General features: G+C 48.0%; 1 protein-coding gene across 1 annotated transcript in view; it reads left to right on the plus strand.

Moving 5' to 3' along the window:
- The first annotated feature begins 3,828 nt into the window (after window positions 1–3,828).
- RBM10 (RNA binding motif protein 10) overlaps window positions 3,829–14,734 on the plus strand; it is a 31,750-nt gene continuing 20,844 nt past the window's right edge. Inside the window, 1 exon segment of the mRNA XM_038747826.1 lies at window positions 3,829–3,890. Coding sequence (XP_038603754.1) covers window positions 3,852–3,890 — 39 coding nt within the window. The 5' untranslated portion in view covers window positions 3,829–3,851.

The following is a 14,734-nucleotide window of genomic DNA, read 5'->3' on the forward strand; positions in this document are numbered from 1 at the left end:
TCCTTCTCCTCAGCCAGAACCGGAAGCGGAAGTGGCCGCTCGCGCAGGCGCCCTGCCGGCCCCCGCGTCCCCGCGCTCCTTGCGTGAGGCGAGGCCCCGATCGCCACAACGACGCTACTACTACTACTAATAAAGATGCGGGTGTTTGTTAATAACAATAATAATAATAATAATGATGATGTTGGTATTTGTTAACAAAAACAACAATACTACTACTACTAATAATGATGTTGGTATTTGTTAATAATAATAATAATGATGGTATTTATTAATCATGATGGTATTTGTTAATAAAAACAACAATACTACCACTACTAATCATAATGATGTTGGTATTTGTTAATAAAAACAACAATACTACTACTACTACTAATGATGTTGGTGTTTGTTGATAATGATAATAATGATGTTGGTATTTGTTAATAATCATGGTGTTGGTATTTGTTAATAAAAACAATACTACTACTACTAATGATAATGATGTTGGTATTTGTTAATAATAACAATAATGATGTTGGTATTTGTTAATAAAAACAACAATACTACTACTACTAATAATAATGATGATGTTGGTATTTGTTAATAATAATAATAATGATGTTGGTATTTGTTAATAAAAACAACAATACTACTACTACTACTAATAATGATGATGTTGGTATTTGTTAATAATAATAATAATGATGTTGGTATTTGTTAATGATCATGATGTATTTGTTAATAAAACCAATACTACTACTACTACTACTAATGATGTTGGTATTTGTTAATAAAAACAACACTACTACTACTACTACTAATGATGTTGGTGTTTGTTGATAATAATAATGATGATGTTGGTATTTGTTAATAATCATGGTGTTGGTATTTGTTAATAAAAACAACAATACTACTACTACTAATGATAATGATGTTGGTATTTGTTAATAATAATAATGATGTTGGCATTTGTTAATAAAAACAACAACACTACTACTACTACTACTACTAATAATAATAATAATGATGTTGGTATTTGTTAATAATAATAATAATGATGTTGGTATTTGTTAATCATGATGTATTTGTTAATAAAAACAACAACACTACTACTACTAATAATAATGCTGTTGGTATTTGTTAATAATAATCATGATGCTGGTATTTGTTAATAAAAACAACAATACTACTACTACTAATAATAATGATGTTGGTATTTGTTAATAATAATGATGATGCTGGTATTTGTTAATAAAAACAACAATACTACTACTAATAATAATGATGTTGGTATTTGGTCATAAAAACAACAATACTACTACTACTACTACTACTACTACTAATGATGTTGGTATTTGTTAATAATAATAATGATGTTGGTATTTGTTAATCATGACGTATTTGTTAATAAAAACAACAATACTACTAATAATGATGTTGGTATTTGTTAATAATGATCATGATGTTGGTATTTGCTAATAAAAACTACAATACTACTACTAATCATAATGATGTTTGTATTTGTTAATAATAATCATAATGTTGGTATTTGTTAATAAAAACAACAATACTACTACTGCTACTAATAATAATGATGTTGGTATTTGTTAATAATGATCATGATGTTGGTATTTGTTAATAAAAACAACAATACTACTACTAATCATAATTATGTTGGTATTTGTTAATAATAGTAATGATGTTGGTATTTGTTAATGATGATGATGATGATGTTGGTATTTGTTAATAATAATAACCATGATGTTGGCATTTGTTAAAAACAACGATACTACTACTAATAATAATAATGACGTTGGTATTTGTTAATAATAATGCTGTTGGCATTTGTTAGTAAAAACAATACTACTAATAATGATGTTGGTATTTGTTAATAAAGACAACAATACTGCTACTACTACTAATAATGATGTTGGTATTTGTTAACAATAATAATAATGATGGTATTTGTTAATAATAATGACATTGGTATTACTTAATAATTATAATGATGTTGGCATTTGTTAGTAAAAACAACAATACTGCTACTACTAATAATAATGATGTTGGTGTTAATAATAATAATGATGATGTTGGTATTTGTTAATAAAAACAACAATACTACTACTACTAATAATGATGTTGGTATTTGTTAATAATAATAATGATGTTGGTATTTGTTAATAAAAACAATACTACTACTACTACTACTACTACTAATAATGATGTTGGTATTTGTTAATAATAATCATGATGTTGGTATTTGTTAATAAAAACAACAATACCACCACTACTACTAATAATGATGTTGGTATTTGTTAATAATAATAATGATGTTGGTATTTGTTGATAAAAACAATACTACTACTACCACTACTAATAATAATGATGCTGGTATTTGTTAATAATAATAATCATTATTATTGAGCGCACACAGTAAGCGCTCAATAAACACGATTGAATGAATGAGTATGTTGCCAACTTGGACTTCCCAAGCGCTTAGTCCAGTGCTCTGCACACAGTCAGCGCTCAATAAATACGATTGAATGAATGAATATGTTGCCAACTTGGACTTCCCAAGCGCTTAGCCCAGTGCTCTGCACACAGTAAGCGCTCACTAAATACGATTGAATGAATATGTTGCCAGCTTGTACTTCCTAAGCGCTTAGTCCAGTGCTCTGCACACAGTCAGCGCTCACTAAATACGATTGAATGAATGAATGAATATGTTGCCAACTTGGACTTCCCAAGCGTTTAGTCCAGTGCTGTGCACACAGTAAGCGCTCAATAAATACGATTGAATGAATGAATATGTTGCCAACTTGGACTTCCCAAGCGCTTAGTCCAGTGCTGTGCACACAGTCAGCGCTCAATAAATACGATTGAATGAATGAATATGTTGCCAACTTGAACTTCCCAAGCGCTTAGTCCAGTGTTCTGCACACAGTGAGCGCTCAATAAATACGATTGAATGAATGAATGAATATGTTGCCAACTTGGACTTCCCAAGCGCTTAGTACAGTGTTCTGCACACAGTAAGTGCTCAATAAATACGATTGAATGAATGAATATGTTGCCAGCTTGTACTTCCCAAGCGCTTAGTCCAGTGCTCTGCACACGGTCAGCGCTCAATACATACGATTGAATGAATGAATGAATGTGTTGCCAACTTGGACTTCCCAAGCGCTTTGTACAGTGTTCTGCACACAGTAAGTGCTCAATAAATACGATTGAATGAATGACTATGTTGCCAGCTTGTATTTCCCAAGCGCTTAGTCCAGTGCTCTGCACACAGTAAGTGCTCAATAAATACGATTGAATGAATGAATATGTTGCCAGCTTGGACTTCCCAAGCGCTTAGTCCAGTGCTCCGCACACAGTCAGCGCTCAATAAAGGCGATTGAATGAATGAATGAATGAATGAAAAGCCCCCGCCCCGCCCACCTCGGACGTCACTCTGTTTTATGGCGTGATTGACAGCTACGAAAGTCCCTTTGCAGTTCGTCTGGCCCTTTAAAACCTGGCGGGGGGGCTAACGTCCCCGACGAATCGACCAATCGCGGGGCTTCCTTCGGTGGGGGGGCGGTGACGCACATGCGGAGGGGCGGCCGGAAGTGCCTCCCGGCCCTGACGGACAGCGGCGCCCGCCAATCCCCGCCGGCCCCCGGACCTCGGGGCGGGCCCGGGCGAGGGGGGCGGGGTCGGGGTCGCGACGGGCAGGCGGGACCGCCAATGGGGAGGGCGCGGGCCGGGCTTCCGGTCCGCGGGAGCCAATGGGAGGCGCCGCCGTCGTCCCGAGCGTTGAGGGGCGGGGGGCTTGCGGGGCGCCGCGGGGGCCGCCATTTTGTGCCGGGGGTTGGCGGCCGCCGGCGGTGATGTCCGGGGCTTCCCGCCTCGCAGCCCGGGCTGAGGAGGTGAGCGCGCGCGCGCGCGCGTGTCCGCCGCCGCCGCCTGTGGGTGTGTGTGAGGGGAGGGCGCGCGCGCGCACGTGCGCGCTCCCGAGGGGTGGCGGGAGCCCGCGCTGAGGGGGCGGAGGGCCTGGGTTCTAATCCCGCCACTGCTCAGCCCGCCGACTTCGGGCAACTCACGTCGCTCCTCTGGGCCTCAGTGACCCCATCTGGAAAATGGGGACGAATTCTGAGGGCCGACCTGGAGTCCTCCCTCAGCGCTTAGTACAGTGCCCTGCACACAGTAAGCGTCCAATAAGTACGATTGATTGATTGCCTGGCACGTAGTAAGCGCTCTATAAATGTCACCATTAATTCTCTGGGCCCCTGGCCTCAGTTGGAAAATGGGGAGGAAGACTGGGGGCCGACCTGCTCACCTTGTGTCCTCCTTAAGCGCTTAGTACAGTGCCCTGTACACAGTAAGCGCTCAATAAGTACGGTTGACTGATTGGCACGTAGTAAGCGCTCGATAAATGTCACCATTAATTCTTTGGGCCCCTGACCTCAGTTGGGAAATGGGGAGGAAGACTGGGGGGCGACCTGGTCACCTTGTGTCCTCCCCAAGCGCTTAGTACAGTGCCCTGCACACAGTAAGCGCTCACTAAATACGATTGATTGATTGCCTGGCACGTAGTAAGCGCCCGATAAACGTCACCAGTAGTTCTTTGGGCCCCTGACCTCAATTGGAAAATGGGGAGGAAGACTGGGGGCCGACCTGATCACCTTGTGTCTTCCTCAAGCGCTTAGTACAGTGCCCTGCACACAGTAAGGGCTCAAGAAGTACGGTTTATTGATTGCCTGGCACGTAGTAAGCGCCCGATAAATGTCACCATTAGTTCCCTGGGCCCCTGACCTCAATTGGAAAGTGGGGAGGAAGACTGGGGGGCGACCTGGTCACCTTGTGTCCTCCTCACCGCTTAAATCGGTGCTTCAAGCGCTTAGTACAGTGCTCTGCACACAGTAAGCGCCCAATAAGTAAGACTGATTGATTGCCTGGCACGTAGTAAGCGCCCGATAAATGTCACCATTAACTCTCTGGGCCCCTGGCCTCAGTTGGAAAATGGAGAGGAAGACTGGGGGCCGACCTGCTCACCTTGTGTCCTCCCCAGCGCTTAGTACAGTGTCCTGCACACAGTAAGCGCCCAATAAGTACAATTGATTGATTGCCTGGCACGTAGTAGGCGCCCGATAAATGTCACCATTAGTTCTCTGGGCCCCTGGCCTCAGTTGGAAAATGGGGAGGAAGGCTGGGGGCCGACCTGCTCACCTTGTGCCCTCCACAAGCGCTTAGTACAGTGCCCTGTACACAGTAAGTGTCCAATAAGTACGATTGATTGATTGCCTGGCGTGTAGTAAGCGCTCGATAAATGTCACCACTAGTTCTCTGGGCCCCTGACCTCAATTGGAAAAGGGGGAGGAAGACTGGGGGCCGACCTGCTCACCTTGTGCCCTCCTTAAGCGCTTAGTACAGTGCCCTGTACATAGTAAGCGGTCAATAAGTACGATTGACTGATTGGCACGTAGTAAGCGCTCGATAAACGTCACCATTAGTTCCCTGGGCCCTAGTTCTCTGGGCCCCTGACCTCAATTGGAAAAGGGGGAGGAAGACTGGGGGCCGACCTGCTCACCTTGTGCCCTCCTTAAGCGCTTAGTACAGTGCCCTGTACATAGTAAACGGTCAATAAGTACGATTGACTGATTGGCACGTAGTAAGCGCTCGATAAATGTCACCATTAGTTCCCTGGGCCCCTGACCTCAATTGGAAAAGGGGGAGAAAGACTGGGGGCCGACCTGATCACCTTGGGTCCTCCCCAGCGCTTAAAACAGTGCCTCAAGCGCTTAGTACAGTGCCCTGCACACAATAAGAGCTCACTAAATACGATTGATTGATTGCCTGGCACGTAGTAAGCGCTCGATAAATGTCACCATTAGTTCTCTGGGCCCCTGACCTCAGTTGGAAAATGGAGAGGAAGACTGGGGCCCGACCTGATCACCTTGTGTCCTCCCCAGCGCTTAGTACAGTGCCTTGCACACAGTAAGCGCCCAATAAGCACGATTAATTGATTGCCTGGCGTGTAGTAAGCGCTCGATAAATGTCACCACTAGTTCTTTGGCCCCTGACCTCAATTGGAAAATGGGGAGGAAGACTGGGGGCCGACCTGCTCACCTTGTGCCCTCCCCAGCGCGTAGTACAGTGTTCTGCACACAGTAAGCGCCCAATAAGTAAGATTGATTGATTGCCTGGCACGTAGTAAGCGCCCGATAAATGTCACCATTAACTCTCTGGGCCCCTGGCCTCAGTTGGAAAATGGAGAGGAAGACTGGGGGCCGACCTGCTCACCTTGTGTCCTCCCCAGCGCTTAGTACAGTGTCCTGCACACAGTAAGCGCCCAATAAGTACAATTGATTGATTGATTGCCTGGCACGTAGTAGGCGCCCGATAAACGTCACCATTAGTTCTCTGGGCCCCTGGCCTCAATTGGAAAATGGGGAGGAAGGCTGGGGGCCGACCTGCTCACCTTGTGCCCTCCCCAAGCGCTTAGTACAGTGCCCTGTACACAGTAAGTGTCCAATAAGTACGATTGATTGATTGCCTGGCGTGTAGTAAGCGCTCGATAAATGTCACCACTAGTTCTTTGGGCCCCTGACCTCAATTGGAAAAGGGGGAGGAAGACTGGGGGCCGACCTGCTCACCTTGTGTCCTCCTTAAGCGCTTAGTACAGTGCCCTGTACACAGTAAGCGGTCAATAAGTATGATTGACTGATTGGCATGTAGTAAGCGCTCGATAAATGTCACCATTAATTCCCTGGGCCCCTGACCTCAATTGGAAAATGGGGAGGAAGACTGGGGCCCGACCTGATCACCTTGTGTCCTCCCCAGCGCTTAAAACAGTGCCTCAAGCGCTTAGTACAGTGCCCTGTACACAGTAAGAGCTCACTAAATACGATTGATTGATTGCCTGGCACGTAGTAGGCACCCGATAAATGTCACCATTAGTTCTCTGGGGCCCCTGGCCTCAATTGGAAAATGGGGAGGAAGACTGGGGGCCGATCTGGTCACCTTGTGTCCTCCCCACCGCTTAAATCAGTGCTTCAAGCGCTTAGTACAGTGCTCTGCACACAGTAAGCGCCCAATAAGTACGATTGATTGAGTGCCTGGAACGTAGTAATTGCCCCATAAATGTCACCATTAATTTTCTGGGCCCCTGACCTCAGTTGGGAAATGGAGAGGAAGACTGGGGGCCGACCTGCTCACCTTGTGCCCTCCCCAAGCGCCTAGTACAGTGCTCTGCACACAGTAAGCGCCCAATAAGTACGATTGATTGATTGCCTGGCACGTAGTAGGCACCCGATAAATGTCACCATTAGTTCTTTGGGCCCCTGACCTCAATTGGAAAATGGGGAGGAAGACTGGGGGCCGACCTGATCACCTTGTGTCCTCCCCAGCGCTTAAAACAGTGCCTCAAGCGCTTAGTACAGTGCTCTGCACACAGTAAGCGCTCAAGAAGTACGATTGATTGCCTGGCACGTAGTAAGCGCTCGATAAATGTCACCATTAATTCTCTGGGCCCCTGACCTCAATTGGAAAATGGAGAGGAAGACTGGGGGCCGACCTGGTCACCTTGTGCCCTCCCCAAGCGCTTAGTACAGTGCTCTGCACACAGTAAGCGCTCAATAAATACGATTGATTGATTGATTGATTGATTGCCTGGCACATAGTAAGCGCCCGATAAATGTCACCATTAATTCTCTGGGCCCCTGACCTCAATTGGAAAATGGGGAGGAAGACTGGGGGGCGACCTGATCACCTTGTGTCCTTCCCAGTGCTTAGAACAGTGCCTGGCACATAGTAAGCGCCCAATAAATGCCACCATTAATTCTCTGGGCTTCTGACCTCATCTGAAAAATGGGGAGGAAGACTGGGGGGGGGCAACCTGATCACCTTGTGTCCTCCCCAGCGCTTAGAACAGTGCCTGGCACACAGTAAGTGTTTAGTAAATGCCACCATTAATTCTCTGGGCCTCAGTGACCTCATCTGGAAAATGGGGAGGAAGGCTGGGAGCCCGTCGTGGGACAACATGATTGCCCTGTATAATAATAATAATGATGGTATTTGTTAAGCACTTAATAAATGCCACCATTAATTAATTTAATCATTCTCTGGGCCTCAGTGACCTCATCTGAAAAATGGGGAGGAAGACTGGGAGCCCCCCGTGGGACAACCTGATCACCGTGTAACATCCCCAGTGCTTAGAACAGTGTTTGGCACACAGTAAGTGCTTAATAAATGCCACCATTAGTTAATTCTCTGGGCCTCTGACCTCATCTGGAAAATGGGGAGGAAGACTGGGGGGCGACCTGATCACCTTGTGTCCTCCCCAGCGCTTAGAACAGTGCTTGGCACATAGTAAGCGCTTAATAAATGCCTTCATTAATTCTCTGGGCCTCAGTGACCTCATCTGGAAAATGGGGAGGAAGACTGGGAGCCCATCGTGGGACAAACCTGATTGCCTTGTATAATGATGGCATTTGTTAAGCACTTAATAAATGCCATCATTCCTTACTTAATTCAATCTCTGGGCCTCAGTGACCTCATCTGGAAAATGGGGAGGAAGACTGGGAGCCCGTCGTGGGACAAACCTGATTGCCTTGTATAATGATGGCATTTGTTAAACACTTAATAAGTGCTATCATTAATTAATTAATTCATTCTCTGGGCCTCAGTGACCTCATCTGGAAAATGGGGAGGAAGACTGGGAGCCCGTCGTGGGACAAACCTGATTGCCTTGTATAATGATGGCATTTGTTAAACACTTAATAAATGCCATCTTTAATTCATTCATTCTCTGGGCCTCAGTGACCTCATCTGGAAAATGGGGAGGAAGACTGGGAGCCCATCGTGGGACAAACCTGATTGCCTTGTATAATGATGGCTTTTGTTAAGCACTTAATAAATGCCATCATTAATTAATTCATTCATTCTCTGGGCCTCAGTGACCTCATCTGGAAAATGGGGAGGAAGACTGGGAGCCCCCCGTGGGACAAGCCTGATTGCCTTGTATAATAATGATGGCATTTGTTAAGTGCTTACTCTGTGCCAAGCACTTTTCTAAGCGCTGGGGAGGATACAAGGTGATCAGGTTGTCCTACGTGGGGGTCACAGTCTTCATCCCCATTTTACAGATGGGGAAACTGGGGCACTCACCCTGTATCCTCCCCGGCGCTTAGAACAGTGCTTTGCACTTAGTAAGCGCTTAACAAACGCCATCATTAGTATTAAGTGACTTGCCCAGAGTCACACAGCTGACAAGCGTCGGAGCCGGGATTTCCACCCCAGTGTTTAGAACAGTGCTGGGCACCCAGTAATGATAATGATGGCATTTGTTAAGCGCTTACTATGTGCAAAGCACTGTTCTAAGCGCTGGGGGGGATACAAGGTGATCAGGTTGTCATCATCATCATCATCAATCGTATTTATTGAGCGCTTACTATGTGCAGAGCACTGTACTAAGCGCTTGGGAAGTACAAATTGGCAACATATAGAGACAGTCCCTACCCAACAGTGGGCTCACAGTCTAAAAGGGGGAGACAGAGAACAAAACCAAACATACTAACAAAATTAAATAGAATAGATATGTACACATAAATTAAATAAATATATAAATAGAGTAAAAAAATATGTACAAACATATATACATATATGCAGGTGCTGTGGGGAAGGGAGGGAGGTAAGATGGGGGGGTGGAGAGGGGGACGAGGGGGAGAGGAAGGAAGGGGCTCAGTCTGGGCAGGCCTCCTGGAGGAGGTGAGCTCTCAGCAGGGCCTTGAAGGGAGGAAGAGAGCTAGCGTGGCGGATGGGCAGAGGGAGGCCATTCCAGGCCCGGGGGATGACGTGGGCCGGGGGTCGATGGCGGGACAGGCCCATGTGGGGCTCGCAGTCTTCATCCGCATTTTACAGATGAGGGAATAAATGCTATTATTATTATTAAGGGGCAGGTGGAGGAGCTGGCCAAGGCGCAGGGAGGCCCCAGGTGATCCCCACTAGGGAAAACCGGGAAGGTTCACGGACCGGGAACCCTTGAAAAGCGGCCTTCTCCTCGCCGCCTGGGGCTTCGGGCCAGCAGAGCAAAGTGAGCCAACCGGCCTCCGTGCCACGGGACTGACGGCCAGCCCGCCCGCGGGGGCCGGGTGGCCCACCTGGGGAAGGGAGTGAGATTTCCCGTCAGGAAAATCCCTCGGCCGTTGGGAAAAAACGGTGCTTCCTGCTCCTTCCTCCTTGTTCTCAGAGGAGAACAGGCCACCAGGCTGAGGAGAGCCCTCCTGGGGGTGCTGAGCGGCCCGCTTCTTTGGGAAGGGGCAGGGGCCGGTGACTCTCTTAGACTGTGAGCCCACTGTTGGGTAGGGACCGTCTCTATATGTTGCCAATTTGTGCTTCCCAAGCGCTTAGTACAGTGCTCTGCACATAGTAAGCACTCAATAAATACGATTGATGATGATGATGATGATGACTCCGTCTCCAGGGTGGATGCGGCCTTGGCACTGAGCTCGGCAGCCCGCGAGGGGTGGCTCACGTGGGGCCTGTCACCTAAGGCCCCCACTCTGGGCCTCAGTTTCCCCCTCTGGGACCTCACAGAGTGTCAAGGGAACAGGTGGGCTGTATGTATGTTTGTACATATTTATTACTCTATTTATTTTACTTGTACATATCTATTCTATTTATTTTATTTTGTTAGTATGTTTGGTTTTGTTCTCCGTCTCCCCCTTTTAGACTCTGAGCCCACTGTTGGGTAGGGACTGTCTCTAGATGTTGCCAATTTGGACTTTCCAAGCGCTTAGTACAGTGCTGTGCACATAGTAAGCGCTCAATAAATGCGATTGATGATGATGATGATGAGCCGGTCCTTGGCCCCAGACCCCAGCGGTCAGTGACAAGGAAGGAGCTAAAGGACCTGGGTGGGGGGTCTGTATATCTATATATACGTGTGTGTGTGTGTGTACACACAACTTGTACTTCCCAAGCGTTTAGTACAGTTCTCTGCACACAGCGCTCAATGAATACGATTGAATGAATGAATATATGCGTATATGCGCGTCTATATATATATATGTATATATATGTGTGTGTGTGTGTGTGTGTGTGTGTATATATATATATATATATATATATGGGAAGACCCGTTTTCTGTTGATGTAATGGTTTCCGAGCACTAGGATCCCTGCCTCCGTACAGAATAGCAAACCATCACACCTCCTCCCCAAGGAACTGATGTACCTTTATTTTTGGCAGTGCGGTAGGCTCCCTTTTGGGCAGTTGGACACCCTCTAAAACAGGGTGAGGATTCTGACGTCGCGTCTTTCCCCAGGAGCAGCATGGCCTAGTAGATAGAGGACGGGCCCGGGGAGTCCGAAGGACCTGGTGCCTAATCCCGGCTCCTCCGCTTGCCTGCTGTGTGACCCCGGGCAAGTCGCTTCACTTCTCTGTGCCCCAGTTCCCTCATCTGTAAAACGAGGGTGAAGATGGGACAGCGACTGTGTCCAACCTGATTAGCTTGTCTCCCCCTTTTAGACTGTGAGCCCACTGTTGGGTAGGGACTGTCTCTAGATGTTGCCAATTTGTACTTCCCAAGCGCTTAGTACAGTGCTCTGCACATAGTAAGCGCTCAATAAATACGATTGATGATGATGATGATAGCTTGTATCTGCCCCAGCTTGGAGCAGTGCTTGACACTCGTAAACGCATAACACATGCGTGGGAGCGGGCGTTGTGCGTGGGATCATGGCTCGGTGGGAAGAGCGTGGGCTTTGGAGTCACAGGTCATGGGTTCAAATCCCAGCCCTGCCAGTTGTCAGCTGTGTGACTTCGGGCAAGTCACTTCACTTCTCTGGGCCTCAGTTCCCTCATCTGTCAAATGGGGATGAAGACTGCGAGCCCCCCGTGGGACAACCTGATCACCTTGGAACCCCCCCAGCGCTTAGAACAGTGCTTTGCAATCAATCAATCAGTCAGTCGTATTTATAGGTGAAGCAGCGTGGCTCAGTGGGAAAGAGCCTGGGCTTTGGAGTCAGAGGTCATGGGTTCGAATCCCGACTCCGCCACTTAGCTGTGTGACTTTGGGCAAGTCACTTCACTTCTCTGTGCCTCAGTTCCCTCATCTGTAAAATGGGGATGAAGACTGTGAGCCCCACGTGGGACAGCCTCATCACCTTGTATCCCCCCAGCGCTTAGAACTGGTGCTTGGCACATAGTAAGCGCTTAATAAATGCCATCATTATTATTATTGTTATAACACACCATAATTAATCACCAGGCTATTATGGAGTTGGTTCATTTTGCTCCTAAATCATCACTGTACGATGAAGTCCCCATCCGGGAATGACGGATGAGCCCGAGTGAAGAAATGGATTATCCCGTGAGAGCGGTTTGCACAGGGCCAACTCCTACTCTCTCCTCGCTGCCAGTAATATTCCTTCTGGGGCACAGATTGCAGTGAGCAAGAAGGCGGGCAGGGGTTTAGACCCTTGCGTGAGAAGCTCAAAGGCTTTTTGCGAGTCAGGCCCATCTCCGGCCAAGCGAGCGCAGCATAGTGCCGAGGCTGGGCCCTCGTTCAATTAATAATAATGATGGTATTTGTTAAGCGCTTACTATGTACCAAGCACTGCTCTAAGCGCCGGGGGGATGCAAGGCGATCGAGTTGTCCCACGTGGGGGCTCACAGTCTTCACCCCCATTTTACAGATGAGGCCCGGTGAAGCGAATTGCCCAAAGTCACACAGTCGATAAGTGGCGGAGCCGGGATGAGAACCCACGACCTCTGACTCCCAAGCGGGAACCGCTGCGGTTTACGCCGCCCGTGTCGGCCGGCTGTTCTCCAGGTTCTCGGCAGGGCCTGTCCACTTCGTGGAGGTGACTCTTCAGTCCGAAACCTTAACCACCAATGGCATAGCCTCAGCAGGCAGAATTAGGCCTGGAATTCCGATCTCCCGATTCCCAAGGCGGTGCTCTTTCTCTTAGATCCACAACAGAGCTCCTCGGCATCAAGCTGTTGAGGTGACGACTGGATATACGTGAGAGAGCTTACTCTGTTCCCGGTTTCGGGAACCGTTGTCCCCCCCAAAGCACCTTTCCGAGGCAGAGCGTTCCCGCATTGGCCAAGGCCGTTGATGCGTAAAGCGGCAAAAGCAACTTGTCCTTGAGTAGTGTTGGATCTAGGACTAGAATTCCCAGGCTTTGTGATCCATTGAGTGTCCTGAACCTCCTGACCCATCAGACTCTAAACTCAACTTGGTTTCCCCAGCCCAAATAACTAAAGTTGGCCTGGGGTGAAGCGGTCTCGCAGGCTCTCAGGTGCAAGGATCCTGTGCACAGAATCCCCTACCCCCTTCCCCACCCCCTCACCATCCGCAACAGGGACCGAAGGGTCGATTTTGGGGGGTATCGGGGCAGGGCGGTGACTAAATGCCCTTATCCTTCCATCAAGGGCCAAAGCGGGGCCACCTGGACGTCACAGAAGAGCCTGCTTGCCAGTGTGGCTATGGGAGACCTGGGTCACTTTGAGCAAGACTTAATGCTCCTGAATGAGATGATGAGTGGAAGTCAAAGCCCAGCAAAATAACCCCCCCACTTCCTCTGATCCCTGAGCTTGTTGCTGACTGAAAGCCATTTAGCTCAGCCCCCGAGCAGGCCTAGCCAGCTTGCGCGGGGGTGCCGTGGTCGGGGTGATTTGGGGGTGTGGAGGGGCGGTGGTGGGGAAAGTTGGGTTTCTGTGACTGTCTGGAGGGACAGAAGGGCCAGGAGACAAAAGAACAGGGAAGCAGCTTCCGTGTGAAGGGAGACTGAAAAGAGAAGGCCTTTCCAGTTTGGCAAACTGAAGGCCCAGAGAGGCCGCAGCTGGAGGCCAAAATCCAGAAGAGTGCGGGAAGGGCTACCGTGGGATGGTTGTTCGCCAAGTGCCACACCAGTAGGTGAAGAAGGCCCCCATTTAAGCAGAAAGACAATAAGTTCAAGACAAATGCAGTGCAGCCCTTTTCAACCCAGAGAGAAGCGGTATGACCTAGTGCATAGAGCACAGGCCTGGAAATCAGAAGGACCTGGGTTCTGATCCTTCTTCCCTCTATTGGAAGGTGTCTACCAACTCTTACTTGGTACTCTCCCAAGCGCTCGGCACAGTGCTTTTCACACAGCGCTCAAATACACTCGATTGATTTACGTGTCCTCTCCTGGGCTGGGCTTCTGTAGCGGCCTCCCTCAGTCACCTGGCGGCTCAACTGAATCTTCCCTTTTGCGCTCTCTCCGCTTGCCACCGATTCGTTGTCCAGCGTTGATTTGGATTTTTTTCCTCTTGTGTCTTAACTCTTTCCCACGTTCTGGGTGTTTCATTTCACACTTTCTCCTCTTCCATTTCAGAACGCTTTTTCAGTCCCCGCCTCCTCTCTTCCAAGCGTAGCCTCTTGGTACCGTTCGCCTGCCATCCTTTCCTCCTCCGGGCCTAGACTGTCCATCCCGGGGTGGTGACGTTCTCCTGGTCTGCCGGTCCGTTAGGTTTGAGCAGGCGGGTAGGTTGGCGGGTGTGGCAGAGGCCAAGCAGACCAGAAGCCAAATTGGATGTGGCGAGGAGGGCCACGTGTCGGTTCTCAGAAGGTCGAGGACTGCTGGTACTTAGTATAATAATGAGGCTAGTAATTACGGCATATGTTAAGCACTTACAGTGTACCAAGCACTGTTCTAAGCATTGGGGTAGATACAAGGTCATCGGGTTGTCCCACGTGGGGCTCACAGTCTTAATCCCCGCTTTACAGATGAGGTAACTGAGG

Source organism: Tachyglossus aculeatus, chromosome 6 (genome assembly GCF_015852505.1).
Source record: "Tachyglossus aculeatus isolate mTacAcu1 chromosome 6, mTacAcu1.pri, whole genome shotgun sequence".
Lineage (NCBI taxonomy): Eukaryota > Metazoa > Chordata > Mammalia > Monotremata > Tachyglossidae > Tachyglossus > Tachyglossus aculeatus.